Source organism: Crotalus tigris, unplaced genomic scaffold, assembly GCF_016545835.1.
Source record: "Crotalus tigris isolate CLP2741 ecotype Arizona unplaced genomic scaffold, ASM1654583v1 scf7180000024426.592134, whole genome shotgun sequence".
In the NCBI taxonomy this organism is placed as follows: Eukaryota; Metazoa; Chordata; class Lepidosauria; order Squamata; family Viperidae; genus Crotalus; species Crotalus tigris.
In genome coordinates, this window is record NW_024100593.1 from 504,916 (window position 1) to 518,480 (window position 13,565).

The 13,565-nt window shown below is 49.3% G+C and overlaps 1 protein-coding gene across 4 annotated transcripts in view; it reads right to left on the reverse strand.

The window, feature by feature from the left end:
* ADCK5 (aarF domain containing kinase 5) overlaps nt 1–13,565 on the reverse strand; it is a 32,828-nt gene that overhangs the window by 17,489 nt on the left and 1,774 nt on the right. Inside the window, exons 2-4 of one of the 4 annotated variants that reach the window (XM_039330163.1) lie at nt 7,101–7,201; nt 6,115–6,264; nt 5,239–5,314 (exon numbers count right to left, since the gene is read on the reverse strand). In XM_039330163.1, coding sequence (XP_039186097.1) covers nt 5,239–5,314; nt 6,115–6,264; nt 7,101–7,201 — 327 coding nt within the window. Of the gene's footprint in view, nt 1–5,238; nt 5,315–6,114; nt 6,265–6,813; nt 7,202–13,565 lie in introns of those variants that run through there. The other 3 variants (XM_039330162.1, XM_039330164.1, XM_039330166.1) reach the window with 3 other exon arrangements.

Below are 13,565 nucleotides of genomic sequence, written 5' to 3' on the forward strand. Positions count from 1 at the left end.
GCCGAGCATGAAAAGAAGGAAATTCTATACCCCACAAGACAGGGGTGTGTGTGTGGGGGGAAGTCCCACTGCAGCTAACAGAGGGGGATGTAACAAAGAATGATAGTGTCAAAAGCAAGAATATACAATATTTGCAGCGTTAACAAGAGTTGGAAGGGACCTTGGAGGTCATGTAGTCCAACCCCCTGCTCAAGTAGGAAGTCCTAGACCAGTGCTGGCGAACCTTTTAGAGACCGAGTGCCCAAACTGCAACCCCCAAACCCACTTATGCATGGTTGGGTGCTGGGTGGGTGTGGCCCATTGGGTGGGCATGGCCGTGGTAGTCATGGCAGCATAGGTGGGCATGGCCACATCAATGTTGCTCCTGAGAAGGGATGCCTTTGGGGGCCGGGCAGGATCGGGGGAGATCCAGGGGGTCTCTGGCGGGAGGGGTAGTTGGCAGGAAGCTTGTCATCCTGTTTTGGTCATGAGCCAATCGGATCACGGTAGGATCCAGTGATGGATGCCCTGTATTGAAGCTGAGAGGAGGAGATTTCTCAGTGTGTTATGGGATGGCTATCAAGTTGGTTGGGATTTTGTGGTGTTCTTCCATTGAGTGAGCTTGTAAAACGTCATAAAATTAAAGTCATGGTGCAAAGAGTTGACCAGTCGCCCAGAAAGCATTGTAAAGTAGTATTATTAAGTGAACAAGGCTACAATTATAAAGAAATTGGAAGAAAAATTGGTGGAAACTTAACCAAAAGTGGCATTTCTACTGTACACTTTTCCCAAAAGGTTTCCACCATTTTGGCCACGACTGTATGAGGGGGGAATTAAACAATGAAAGCACGGGGTCTTGGATTTTACAGGTTGTTGGAAAAGTACTCGTTCGTATTTGCCAGATGCTGAAAATAACAGAAATCTGAAGCAGAATGCCTGTACTAGCAGGTGCAACTGATAGAATGGTCAAGAAAGCATTCTTGGTTGTCTATTTTATCTTTCCTAATAAGCTGTAACCAACTTCTTCACTTCACTTTGCAAAACCTGGGGGTCCCACGCCATTCCGCATACCTGCAAGAAAGCAGCTGCAATCCCAGTTCTCTAACTCAGGGCTTTCCCAGTCGCCTAGCAAGGTGTCAAAAACTTGATAACCCCTCCCCCTCCCAAAAAAGGAAAAAAGTGATAAAGTACAGTAGTCCTCAACTTACAACAGCTAACTTAGTGACTGTTCGAAGTTACAAAGGCACTGAATAAAATGGCTTATGACCATTTTTCACTTATGACCGTTGCAGCATCCCCAGGGTCAGGTGCCTCCCTCTTTCTCATTCCCTTCCCTTCCCTTCCTTCCTTCCTTCCCCCTCCACTCCTTCCTTGCCTGCCTCCCTTTCTCATTCCCATCTCCTTCCTTCCTTCCTTCCTTCCTTCCTTCCTTCCCCCTCCACTCCTTCCTTGCCTGCCTCCCTTTCTCATTCCCATCTCCTTCCTTCCTTCCTTCCTTCCTTCCTTCCTTCCTTCCTTCCTTCCTTCTCCCTTCCTTCCTTCCCCCTCCACTCCTTCCTTGCCTGCCTCCTTCTCATTCCCATCTCCTTCCTTCCTTCCTTCCTTCCTTCCCCCTCCACTCCTTCCTTGCCTGCCTCCCTTTCTCCTTCCTTCCTTCCCCCTCCACTCCTTCCTTGCCTGCTTCCCTTTCTCATTCCCATCTCCTTCCTTCCTTCCTTCCTTCCTTCCTTCCTTCCCCCTCCACTCCTTCCTTGCCTGCCTCCCTTTCTCCTTCCTTCCTTCCCCCTCCACTCCTTCCTTGCCTGCTTCCCTTTCTCATTCCCATCTCCTTCCTTCTCCCTCTCCTCCTTCCTTCCTCTCTCTCTCCCTTTCTCCAAAGTGCAAACGCCCGCGTCCTCCTCCCCCTGCAAGCTTCTGCAAAGCGCAAATGGACTCCATTTTGCAAGCCAAGTTAGGACAAAAAAGGGGACGGGCACAAACTTATGTTTTTGAACGCCAAATCCGCAGTGAAGGCACCTCCCTGCTACGTTTGATCCGTAAGGCTCAGAGAAGTCTTAAAGCGCAGGAGAACTCAACTCCAGGGAGCAAAAACTTCTCAGCTGCCCCCAACCTTTGCTCTCCGGCTGTCATCTGATCTTCCCTCGAAGGAAAGGCAGCCCAACTCGTTTGCCCCCCTCCCCCCCAAAAAAAACAGCTTGCCTTCCCAACACATTCAAGGGGGTGTCTGCTTACACTGCGCACCCCTGCCCTGCAACAGGTTAACTCCGAAGAGGAAATCTCAGAGTCTTCTCCGGTGGGTGGTCAGTAGAAGAGGCCGAACTGGTTTTGCAAATTCGAGCTACAACTTTTCCATCACAGCCCGAGAGAGGGTCGCGAACGACCTCGGAGGGGGGGGGGGTGTGGAAAAAAACCCCAGAAAGGAGTGAAGGAAATAAAAGTTATTCTTTTCATAATTGTAGAAATAACTGTAGAAATGTAATGCCATGATATGAAACTGTCCCTTTAGTACAAAGGTAACACTGTAACACAAACGTAACAATGCAATGCCAATATATGACCGAATGTTTACTATTTCCTGCCTAAAAAAATTCCTCCGGACACAGGAACTTACACTTTGAGTAGAAATCCTACTATGGAAGAGGGGGATTTTGACCCAAGGTGAGAATTACAAATAAACAAGATAACAGCAGATGGACGGAAGAGGTCAGGTAAACAAAGTACAACTTCGGAGTACATCTATAAAGATGAAAGAGCTGCTTAGATGTGACATGCATTGTAGGGGTATAAAATGCAGATCTTGAAACCAGGCCGGTGCGTTCCTGGAACCCAATCCATAGGGAAGGATCCAGGGGGCCGTGTTTGCAAACGCTCCTTTCTTCTATTCTTTCTCTTTTCTTTTTTATTCTGTTTATGTTATTCTCCAATAAACCTTTGTTTTGTTAACCAGACTTGTCTTCGTATTGTGAGTATCAAAATTTGGGGTTTTTACATCTCACGGGAGTAGCCGCCTTTTTGTGAAGCAAGCTTGCTGCGCCAAGTTGGAGCTTTTTCTTTCTTTTTTTTCCCGTTGGAGGTGCAAATTTCCCCCTCCCAGTAAGGCGCACACGTAGCAGATAAGTCCAACCACTTCCTCGACTCTAACCTTCTTCTCACCACATGGTCCTTGGCCTGCAGCGTTGCGGAGGATGGAGCCCCATCAGAGGCTCCCTGACCGAGGCTACGGACGGGCGCCCAGCAGCTGCACGCGGACGGGAGGAGCCTGGCCCCGCCTCCTTCTGGGGCGATGGCATGCGTGCCCACAGGGACGACTCCGCGTGCCTCCTGTGGCACGCGTGCCATAGGTTCGCCACCCCTGTCCTAGACCATTCTGGGCAAATGGCTATCCAATTTCCTCTTAAAAGCCCCCACAACTTCTGGTGGCCAGCTGTTCCACTGGTTAATTACTCTAACACTCAGGAAATTCCTCCTTAGTTCCAGGTTGCTTCTGTCCTTGGTTCGTTTCCATCCGTTGCTTCTTCTCCTGTCTACAGGTGCTTTGTGTCATGGTTCCGATAGACCAGGGGCTCTTCAAATGTGGCCCTTGGATGACTTGTGGACTTCAACTCCCAGAAATCCTCAGCCAGGCACAAGTCATCCAAGGGCCAAGTTGGAAGACCCCTGCAATAGACAGAGACAAGTAAAGCAGAACTCAGAGGCTTGCAAATTCCTCAACGTGTTTATTGATACCAAGAGTGTCGGCACTTTCAAAGCAAAACCAAGTCTGAAGAAATGTATACCAATTTCCCCACTACAATGTCACAAACTCTTTCCCCTGAGGCTATGCAAGCAATTACATTTCCCCACACAGCTTGTTATTAGGCTTTTCATCAAACGCTCAGCCCACAATCTCGGGAGCAGCCGATGACCTTGGTTCCCCCCAGGGAACTTCCAATAAAGTCTGTTTTGTTTAGCGCAGTGGTTCTCAACCTTTTTATACCGGCGAGCCCAGTCGTAAGCACGCGCTGCGCATGCGTGGTGCCACTCCCTGCGCCGGCTGAGGCATAGCCAGCAAGGGGCGGTGGCAGGCAGGCCCGGGCGCTCCCGGGCGGCCGCGGCAAGCAGGGCGACCAACCGGCTGAGCCACCAGCTGGCCCAGCCCAAGGCAGGTAAGGCACCCGCTGGGCCCCACGCGTGCCAGCAACCCTCCCTGCGCCTGCCGCTGCCCCGCTAGGCTTACCTTGGCCGCCGCCTGTTCGGGGCAGTGGCAGGCAGGCCCAGGCGCTCCTGGGTGACCGCGGCAGCGGCGGCGCAGGGTGACCACCAGCTGGGCCACCAGCTGGCCCAGCCCAAGGCAGGTAAGGCACCTGCCGGGTCCCACGCGCGCCAGCAACCCTCCCTGCGCCCACCGGCCTCTCACCTCCCACCTTGGCCCTCTTTTACTTACTTTTTAGTTGCTTAACAGGGAGGGAAGCTCTGCAGACTGTTCCCCTTGCAGCACTATTTGCAGACTGGGGCTTTTGGCAGGCTCAGCAGGGCAGAGACAGCCCTGGACAATTCCTATTGGCTTTTGAAAGCCAATAGAATTAGACTCTGTTCAAGAGAGTCTATTCTATTGGCTTTCGAAAGCCAATAGAATAAGAGGGAGTAGCAGAGCTAAGGAAAAGGGGAAAAAATGGCGGAAAAAATGGCGGATCGCGTTGTTTGGTGACCCCCGTGAAATGGTTGTTCGACCCCAAATGGGGTCGCAACCCACAGGTTGAGAAGCGCTGGTTTAGCGTGACACCTGGCCACCCCTGTCCCTCTGTGCTATATGACGACTAGGAATGAGAAGAGAAAAAATGGCTGCAGCCATTCTAAAGTATTGACACTTTGGAGAAGGGGTGGACACATACACACACCTCCTTCTTGGGCAGACAATTATGCAGGGCTCTTCAAACCTGGCCCTTTGATGACTTGTGGACTTCAACTCCCAGAATTCCCCAGCTAACCAAATTCCTACCTTGGCCCTTTCATGACTTGTGGACTTCAACTCCCAGAATTCCCCAGCCAGCCATGAATTCTGGGACTTGAAGTCCACAAGTTCTGTTAATTCTGTTAAGTCAGGGCTCTTCAAACTCGGCCCTTTGATGACCTGTGGACTTCAACTCCCAGAATTCCGCGTACCTGGCTGAGGAATTCTGGGAGTTGAAGTCCACAAGTCATCAAAGGGCCGAGTTTGAAGAGCCCTGCGAGTTTAAAGACTTTCAAAGACTGGTTTCAAAGCTTGACAAGCAACTGTACCTCATCCAGGCCTCTCAAGATGACGTAGTTCGTCCACCAGTAATCCAAGGAGATTTGGACTCCCAGCCGCAGGGACCTTTGGGAGAAGACGATCCAGACTTAGAACTATCCCTCAGTGTCACCCCAGCCCTTGGGGAGAAACCCAGGAGGGTCCAGGGCAGATCCAGATAGAAGTTCCTGCTGTTTCCCATGTGCCAGGATAGCCCCACGGGATTTGAAAGTCCCTGGGTTACAGATCTCTCTGGAGCAGGTGGTGGCCAGGAGAGGACCCAAGAACCGCCTGCGCTCAGACCTAGGGTGTTTCCGGCTTCCTTAGTACAGCTGGGATATCATGAGGTCCTCTAGACCAGTGGACCCCAACCTTTTGGGCACCAAGGACCGGTTCCATGGAGACAGGTTTTTCCGCGGACCGGAGGGGGCGTGGTTTCTCAGGCTGCCTGCATCCCACGGGAGGGGCTTCATTTTTTGCGTGGAGCAGTTTCTGGCATGCCATGGCCCATTGCCGTTGCCTGGATCCGGGGTTGTGGACCCCTGTTCTAGGCCTCTCCAGCTCGGCGGACTGGCATGAGGCAGCAGAGAACGGGTGGTTTCGCACAGGCGTGCCACTTCCACAAATGCAGCTCCGCGTGCACACGTGTACTTGCCCGCCACTTCTGTGACCCGATTTTGAACGGGCCACAACCCGGCACCGGGCCACAGACCCTGGGTTGGGGACCCCTGTTCTAGTCCTACCCATTGCCGGTGGACCCACCGAAAAGCAGCATTATTTTGCAGTGATGGTTGGGCTGGCCTTTCTAAGGGGGGAGTCCAGGAGTCTCCACGCCGCCTCCCTCCCCGGGAAAAAGGACCGAGGACGCCTTGCGGTCGCCACCCCACCTGACAAAGCGCACCACGCTGCCAGCCACCAACCGCATCTTTCTCCGGTCCTGCTTCTCGGCCAAGGCGTAGTAGATGCCCGTGGCTAGGGGAAGGGCCACCGCTGTCCCCAGAAAGGTCCTCTTCAGCAGCCCCCTCTGTCCAGTAGAGCTGCAGGGTGGGGGGAGAAAGACAACTGTCAATCAAGCAGAGAGGACCACCCACACCTCACTACTAGCACCGGTCTCTTCCCGGTGAGCCCCGAGTGTTCGAGTCCCGCGTGCTGCTGTGTGTCGGGGCGAGCTCCCGTCCTTGGCTCCAGCTCCTGCCCACCCAGCATTCGAAAGTGGGCAAATGCGAGAAGATAAATAGGTACCTATTTTGGTGGGCTCGTAATGGGGACGTGAAAGGAGCCCCCCAAACTGGGTGTCCCCCCCCGGGGAACAGCGATATCACCAGCTAATCCTTTCAACCCGGAAGCCCCTCAAGCGCTTCCAACCTGTAAGCAGCAATACAGGTAAGTCCTCAATTTACGACCGCAACTGAGCCCAAAATTTCCTCTGCTAAGCGAGACATTGTGCCATGTGAGTTTTGCTCCGTTTTGTGACTTTCCTTGCCACTCTTGTTAAGTGAATCCCCGCAGATATGAATAACACGGGCGTTAAGTGGACCTGGCTTCCCCGCTGCTTGTGAGAAGGTTGGAAAGGGGGATTACGTCACCTTATGGGACACGGCAACGGTCGTAAGTACGAGTCAGTGGCCGAGCAGCTGAATTTTGATCACGGGACGCTGGGGATGTTGCAAAGGCCGTAACGTTGAGTCCCCTTTTTTTCAGCGCCGTTGTAACTCTGAACGGTCACTAAATGAACCGCTGTAAGCCGAGGATTGCCTGGAGCAGCCCCAAGGACCCGAACCAACCAATCAACCCCACAGGCTCCACAGGCCAGGAGGAGGAGGAAGCCTCGCGCGGCCCTAAGTCGGCCTGAATCCAGCCCAGCTACTACTACCTGGCCGACTGGGCCTCGGTGTGCCATCGGCAGAGTGGAGGGACCAGCCAGGGGCTCCTCTTGCGCTGGAGCAGGTGCCGGTGGAAGCGGCAGACCTGGAGCTGCAGGAAGGCAGAAAGGGGGGGACCGGGTGGGAAATCAGCCCAAGGGAAGATCAACCCCCGGGAAGCCCACTGGGGAGCAGAGTGGAAGTCCTGGAGCTAGTGATAGGGGTCACCGTGGGTCAGGCCTCCCCCCCTACCCCCTTAGGGCAGTTGAGGAAGGGGTCAGAGCTGGGAAGGGTGATGCCCAGGTGCCAGGCAGAGGTTTCAGCAGCATGGGCCCAGTAGTAGAATATATATAATATATATATTATATAAATATATATAATAACTAATGCTTACAACACTGTCAACATACTAGTAAAGCTGTATTACTATGATACTCCTTATCTTTCCTATTACCTATCCCGAGGGTAGGCAACCTTGGCTCTTTTATGACTCGAGGACTTCAACTCCCAGAATTCCTGAGCCAGCATGGGGGAAACTATGGCTGCTTCATGACTCGTGGACTTCAACTCCCAGAATTCCTGAGCCAGTATGAGTCAGCTTGGAAACCTCCCTTTCCCCTCAGAGTGGCTGGCTCAGGAATTCTGGGAGTTGACGTCCAAAGTCTTAAAGTTCCCATGGCTGGACACCCATAATATAGACCAGGGGTAGGCAACCTTGGCTCTTTTATGACTCGTGGACTTCAACTCCCAGAATTCCTGAGCCAGCCATGCTGAGGGGACAGGGAGAGGTTTCCAAGCTGAGCCATGTTGGCTCAGGAATTCTGGGAGTTGAAGTCCACCAGTCATACCGAGCCAAGGTTGCCCACTCCTGGCCTATCCTTATCTTCTTAGGACTATAACTTTGCTGCTTGTATCTTACAATTTATATTGGGAGTTTTGTACTCTAGTATGATTTATGTTGTTTGCTTAGCTTGTACTCTATGACTATCACTAAGTGTTGCATCTTATGATTTATGATGAAGTGTTGTATTTCACCATTATGATGAATGTATTTTCATGTTGGATATGTTCATGATTATCACTATTACTTGTATGTACACTGAGAGCTTATGCACAGGAGACAAATTCCTTGTGTGTCCAACCACACTTGGCCCATAAAGAATTCTATTCTATTCTATTCTATTCTATTCTATTCTATTCTATTCTATTCTATTCTATTCTATTCTATTCTATTCTATTCCTTAATTCTATTGTATTCTATATATAATGTATATTGTATAGAATGTATAGAATGTATAGAATAAATAGAATACAGAATAGGGGTCCCACACCCCCAGACCACAGCCCAATATAGGCTTTGGCCCATTCAGAAGTGGGCCACACAAGTGGCAGGTGAGAGCACAGCTCCACACTGAACATTTCCTCTCCCCCCCCCCCCACCTGAGCCACCAAGTGGGAAAGATTGGGGAATGCTAATATAGAATATATAGAATATGTGGAATGGGGGACAGGGGACAGAACAGGATATTTTATTTGGCTAAGTGTGATTAGAGACACAAGGAATTTGTTTCCGGTACCAAAGCAATCACTGTACTTGTAAAACAACAGAGAACAGTAACAACAACAACAACAATAATAATAATAACTGGGAAAGCAGATAATAACAAGACCTGGCAATGGCTAAGAGCAGCTAAGTTGAAGAAAGAGAACGAGGGACTAATTCTGGCTGCAGAAGACCAAGCCTTAAGGATAAATGGATATAAAGTCAAAATTGAGAAGACAGCAACAGACAGTAAGTGCCGCCTATGCAAAGAAGCTGAAGAAACAGTGGACCACCTGGTAAGCTGCTGCAAGAAGATTGCACAGACTGATTACAAGCAGCGGCATGACAAAGTAGCAACAATGGTGCATTGGAAGATCTGCAAAAAATATCATTTGCCTGTAAGCAAAAACTGGTGGGATCATAAAATAGAGAAAGTCATAGAAAATGATAAAATTAAACTGCTCTGGGACTTCAGAATTCAAACAGACAAGCACCTGCAACATAACACCCCAGACTTAACAATTGTCGATAAGAAAGACAAAAAAGTCTGGATAGTGGATGTGGCAGTGGCTAGAGCAGTGGTTCTCAACCTGTGGGTCGGGACCCCATTTGGGGTCGAATGACCATTTCACGGGGGTCGCCAAACAAGGCTGTCCGCCATTTTTCCCCCCTTTTCTTTGGCCACACCCCTGGCACCCGGTGATGTATAAGTGGTTGGGGGTCACCACAACATGGGGAACTGTATTATGGGGTCGCGGCATTAGAAAGGTTGAGAACCACTGGGCTAGAGACAGCAGAATAGACGAGAAAGAACTGGAGAAGATAACAAAATACAAAGACCTACAAATAGAAATAGAAAGACTGTGGCAAAAGCAAGCAAGGGTAGTACCAATAGTAATAGGCTCCTTGGGTGCCATCCCAAAACAACTGGAGCACCACTTGAACACCATCGGCATTGACAAATTCGCTATTAGTCAATTGCAAAAGGCGGCCTTGCTAGGAACTGCTTCCAACCTGTGACGATATCTGTAATACCATCAAACATCCACATCTGCCTATCCCAGGTCCTGGATAAGGACTCGATAGGTAGACAAAATGCCAAATCCAGTCTGAACATCTGGCCGACTGTGCGATGATCAATAATAATAATAATAATAATAATAATAATAATAATAATAATAATATACTAAAAGTGTTCAACTGGTAGAAGGGGGAAATAAGAGATAGCAAAAGGATGAATAATTCTGCAGCCCCTTTCTAGGGGATCATCTGAGAACCGCTGCAGGTGATGGGCTCTCCCTCCAGCCCAGCCTAACCTGGTTAAGGCAAAGCAAAGGAAGAGGGCTTGAGCGTCTCCTCTGCAATGGGTGGAGGGGGTGGAAGACTAGAAACCCCAAGGGGGGAGGGCAGCTTAGAGAGAGGCCAAAGGGAGGAAAAAAACAAGGACGTCCCTTTGCCCAGCTCTGTCTCCTGTCCCCCCCCCCCAGAAGAGCTCCTGCAGCTGGCCAGCAAAAGGGGGGGGAATGCCTGGGGAGAGCCTTGACCTTCTGTTCCAGCATGGAGGGGGCCGCCTCCGTGTGGGTGGGGGCGTTATCCTGGAGGACATCTGCCGGACAGCTGCACAGGAGCAGACAGGGTCAAGGCGGAATGGAAAAGCAGAACAAATTGGCCGAGCGGGTTCTGGGTGGGCTCCCTTGCAGAGTTTTCCTTATCCAAACTAGGGAACATCTGGGCACTTTGTCTGCAAGGAAAGCCCCCAAAGATCAGAGAGCACCTTAAGATTTCAAAACATTCCCGAAGACAGAGAAGACAATATAGCAGTTGCGATTATTGATCTGCTGGCAGAGGCTTTGAAAGCTGGCAGAGCAGAGATGCAAATGGAGATAGATGAAATAATAATAATAATATTAATGATGATGATGATGAAGTTGGAAGGGACCTTGGAAGTCATCTCATCCAACCACCTGCTCAGGCAGGAAACCCTACACCAATTCGGACAAATGGCTGTCCAGTAAACTTCCAGTGTTGGAGCATTTACTGCTTCTGGAGGCAGGTGGTTCCTCTGGCTAATTGTTCTCACTGTCAGGAAGTTTCTCCTTAGTTCTAGGTTGCTTCTCTCCTTGATGAGTTTCCACCCGTTGCTTCTTGTCCTGCCTTCAGGGGCTTTGGAGAATAGCTTGACTCCCTCTTCTTTGGGGCAGCCCCTGAGATGTTGGAAGGCTGCTATCCAGTCCCCCCTCATCCTTCTCTTCCTTAAACTAGACATACCCAATTCCAGCAACCGTTCCTTATATGCTTTAGCCTCCAGTCCCCTGATCATCTTTGTTCCTCTTCTCTGTACTCCTTCTAGAGCAGCGGTTCTCAACCTGTGGGTCGGGACCCATTTGGGGTCGAATGACCATTTCACGGGGGTAGCCAAACAAGGCTGTCCGCCATTTCTTCCCCCTTTTCTTTGGCCACGCCCCTGGCACCCAGTGATGTATAAGTGGTTGGAGGTCACCACAACATGGGGAACTGTATTATAGGGTCGCGGCATTAGAAAGGTTGAGAACCACTGTTCTAGAGTCTCAACATCTTTTTTACATCGTGGTGACCAAAACTGGATGCAGGATTCCAAGGGTGGCCTCAACAAGGCGTTGTAAAGTGATATTAACCCTTCACGTGATCTTGATTCTCTCCCTCGGTTAATGCAGCCTAGCACTGTGTCGGCTTTTTTGGCAGCTGCAGCACACGGCTGGCACAAAATGAAATAAAGCTACGCAAGGAAATGCAAACTACCCAGAGAAGTGTACGTAAGATTTATAACGAAAACAACAAGAGATGAAATACTGAGATGAATTAGAGATGAGCTGTTACAACACAAAAATAAAGAAATTGTGGCCTTAAAGCACATACCCAAGAGAGTAAAAGATACTTGATCATTTCTTAATATCATTTCTTAAATTACAAAGCTGATTACAAAAGGCATAAGATGGTTAATGCCAGAAGGGATTTTAATCAGCTGGAATAATACAAGATCGGATTCAGTTGGGAAAGCACAAGACTTTGATGAAAGTCTTAAATGAAGGAGAGACAAGATCAGAAACAAAGAGAAGAAGCAACTGAAGAAGCAATTAAACAAACAGGAGAACAGAAAGAGAAATCTGATCAAGAGAGTGAAGGAATTGCCAGAGAACAAAGGATCACGAGATCAACTAGACCTAAATATAAATAACTGAAATGGAGAAAGAAAACTTTTTTTTTCAGTGAATATAAATGGACTAAACTCCCCATCAAAAAGAAACAAATTTTTTAGAAAACTACAGAAATTAAATATAGATATAAATATATACTTTTATATATAAATATATATAAAATATAGAAATAGAAAAAGATACATGCCTGGCTAGAAAAGATGTTGGGAGAACATGTAGATTTTAAACCAGAACTTTTTTTTATTAGGTACAATGCCAGAAAAGACTAACAAACAAAGATTATATTTGATTTTGCATGTCACAACAGCGGCATGAATTATATTTGCACAATACTGGAAAAATGAAGGAATACCATCAGATGAAGAAATAATCAAAAAAATACTAGAATGCGCAGAGATGGACAGACTGACTATGAGATGAAAGAAACTTGGGACTTAGTTTATCGATGGCTAGAGGAAAGAATAAAGGATTAGGAATTAAATATGTATTAGCGAATGTAAACTCAGACAGCACGTTGGCTGAAAAATTATTACTGAATGTATGGGGGAAAAAAATAATAAAAACTTTTTAAAAAGATCAGAGAGCACCAAGGACCCCACAGTCCTCCTCTTCTTCCGCCTTATTTATTTCCTTCCTTCCTTCCTTAGTAATAGTAGTAAAGTTGGAAGGGACCTTGGAGGTCATCTAGTCCAACCCCCTGCTCAGGCAGGAAACCCTACACCATTTCGGACAAATGGCTGTCCAGTCTCTTCTTAAAAACTTCCAGTGTTGGAGCATTTACTGCTTCTGGAGGCAGGCTGTTCCACTGATCCTTCTTTCCTTCCCTTCCTTCCTTCCTTCCTTCCTTCCTTCCTTCCTTCCTTCCTTCCTGTTAGGAAGCAGTGCCTGAGCCCAAAAGAGGAAACGCAGAGCCAGGCGCTGTGTGCAGATTGCTTGAAAAGACACACTTGGCAACCAACAGCCCCGGATCTGCTTTGCTCTTTGAAAGACGGGCAAAGGTTGGCCTCCAATGGATCTCCAGAGCCCAGGAGAGGGCACGGCTGCCCTTCTGTGCCACTGGGCACAGGGAGAAAAGAGGCTTGCCCACCCTCAGGAGTGGGCCAGGGGTCTGCCGCTGCTTCTAACTCCCACCACCCCAAAGAAAGGCAAGGGGTACCCACTCAGGATCCCAGGCCAGGGATCCAGAAGGAAAAAGAATCTCTCTGGGCCTCCCTAGAACACCACACACATACACAGTCACAACACTGCAAGGGAAGGCCCAGTGATCCATGCAAGTCTGAGAAAGCGGAAGACCTGGTCCAGAAGGAGCTATGGAAATTGGGGAGGGGCAGGCAGGGGGGCTGCACAGCCATCCTTGCCTCAGGGCATCCAAGGCTTTGTGCAAAAGGGGCTCAGAGACCCCCACATGCATGGAAACAGAAGGGGCAAGGAGCTGGGGGAGCCTCAATCGGGGTTCTCAACCTTGGTAACTTTTAAGACTTGTGGACTTCAACTCCCAGAATTCCTCAGCCAGCTTTGCTGGCTGAGGAATTCTGGGAGTTGAAGTCCACAAGTCTTAAAGTTGCCAAGGTTGAGAACCCGATACTAATTCAATCGTGGGCACTCCATCCCTGGAGGTTTTTAAGAAGAGGCTAGCCATGTGTCTGAAATGGTCTAGGGCAGTGGTTCTCAACCCTTTTAATGCTGCGACCACCAACCAGTCGTAAGTCAAGGACTACTCAACCGGTCGTAAGCCGAGG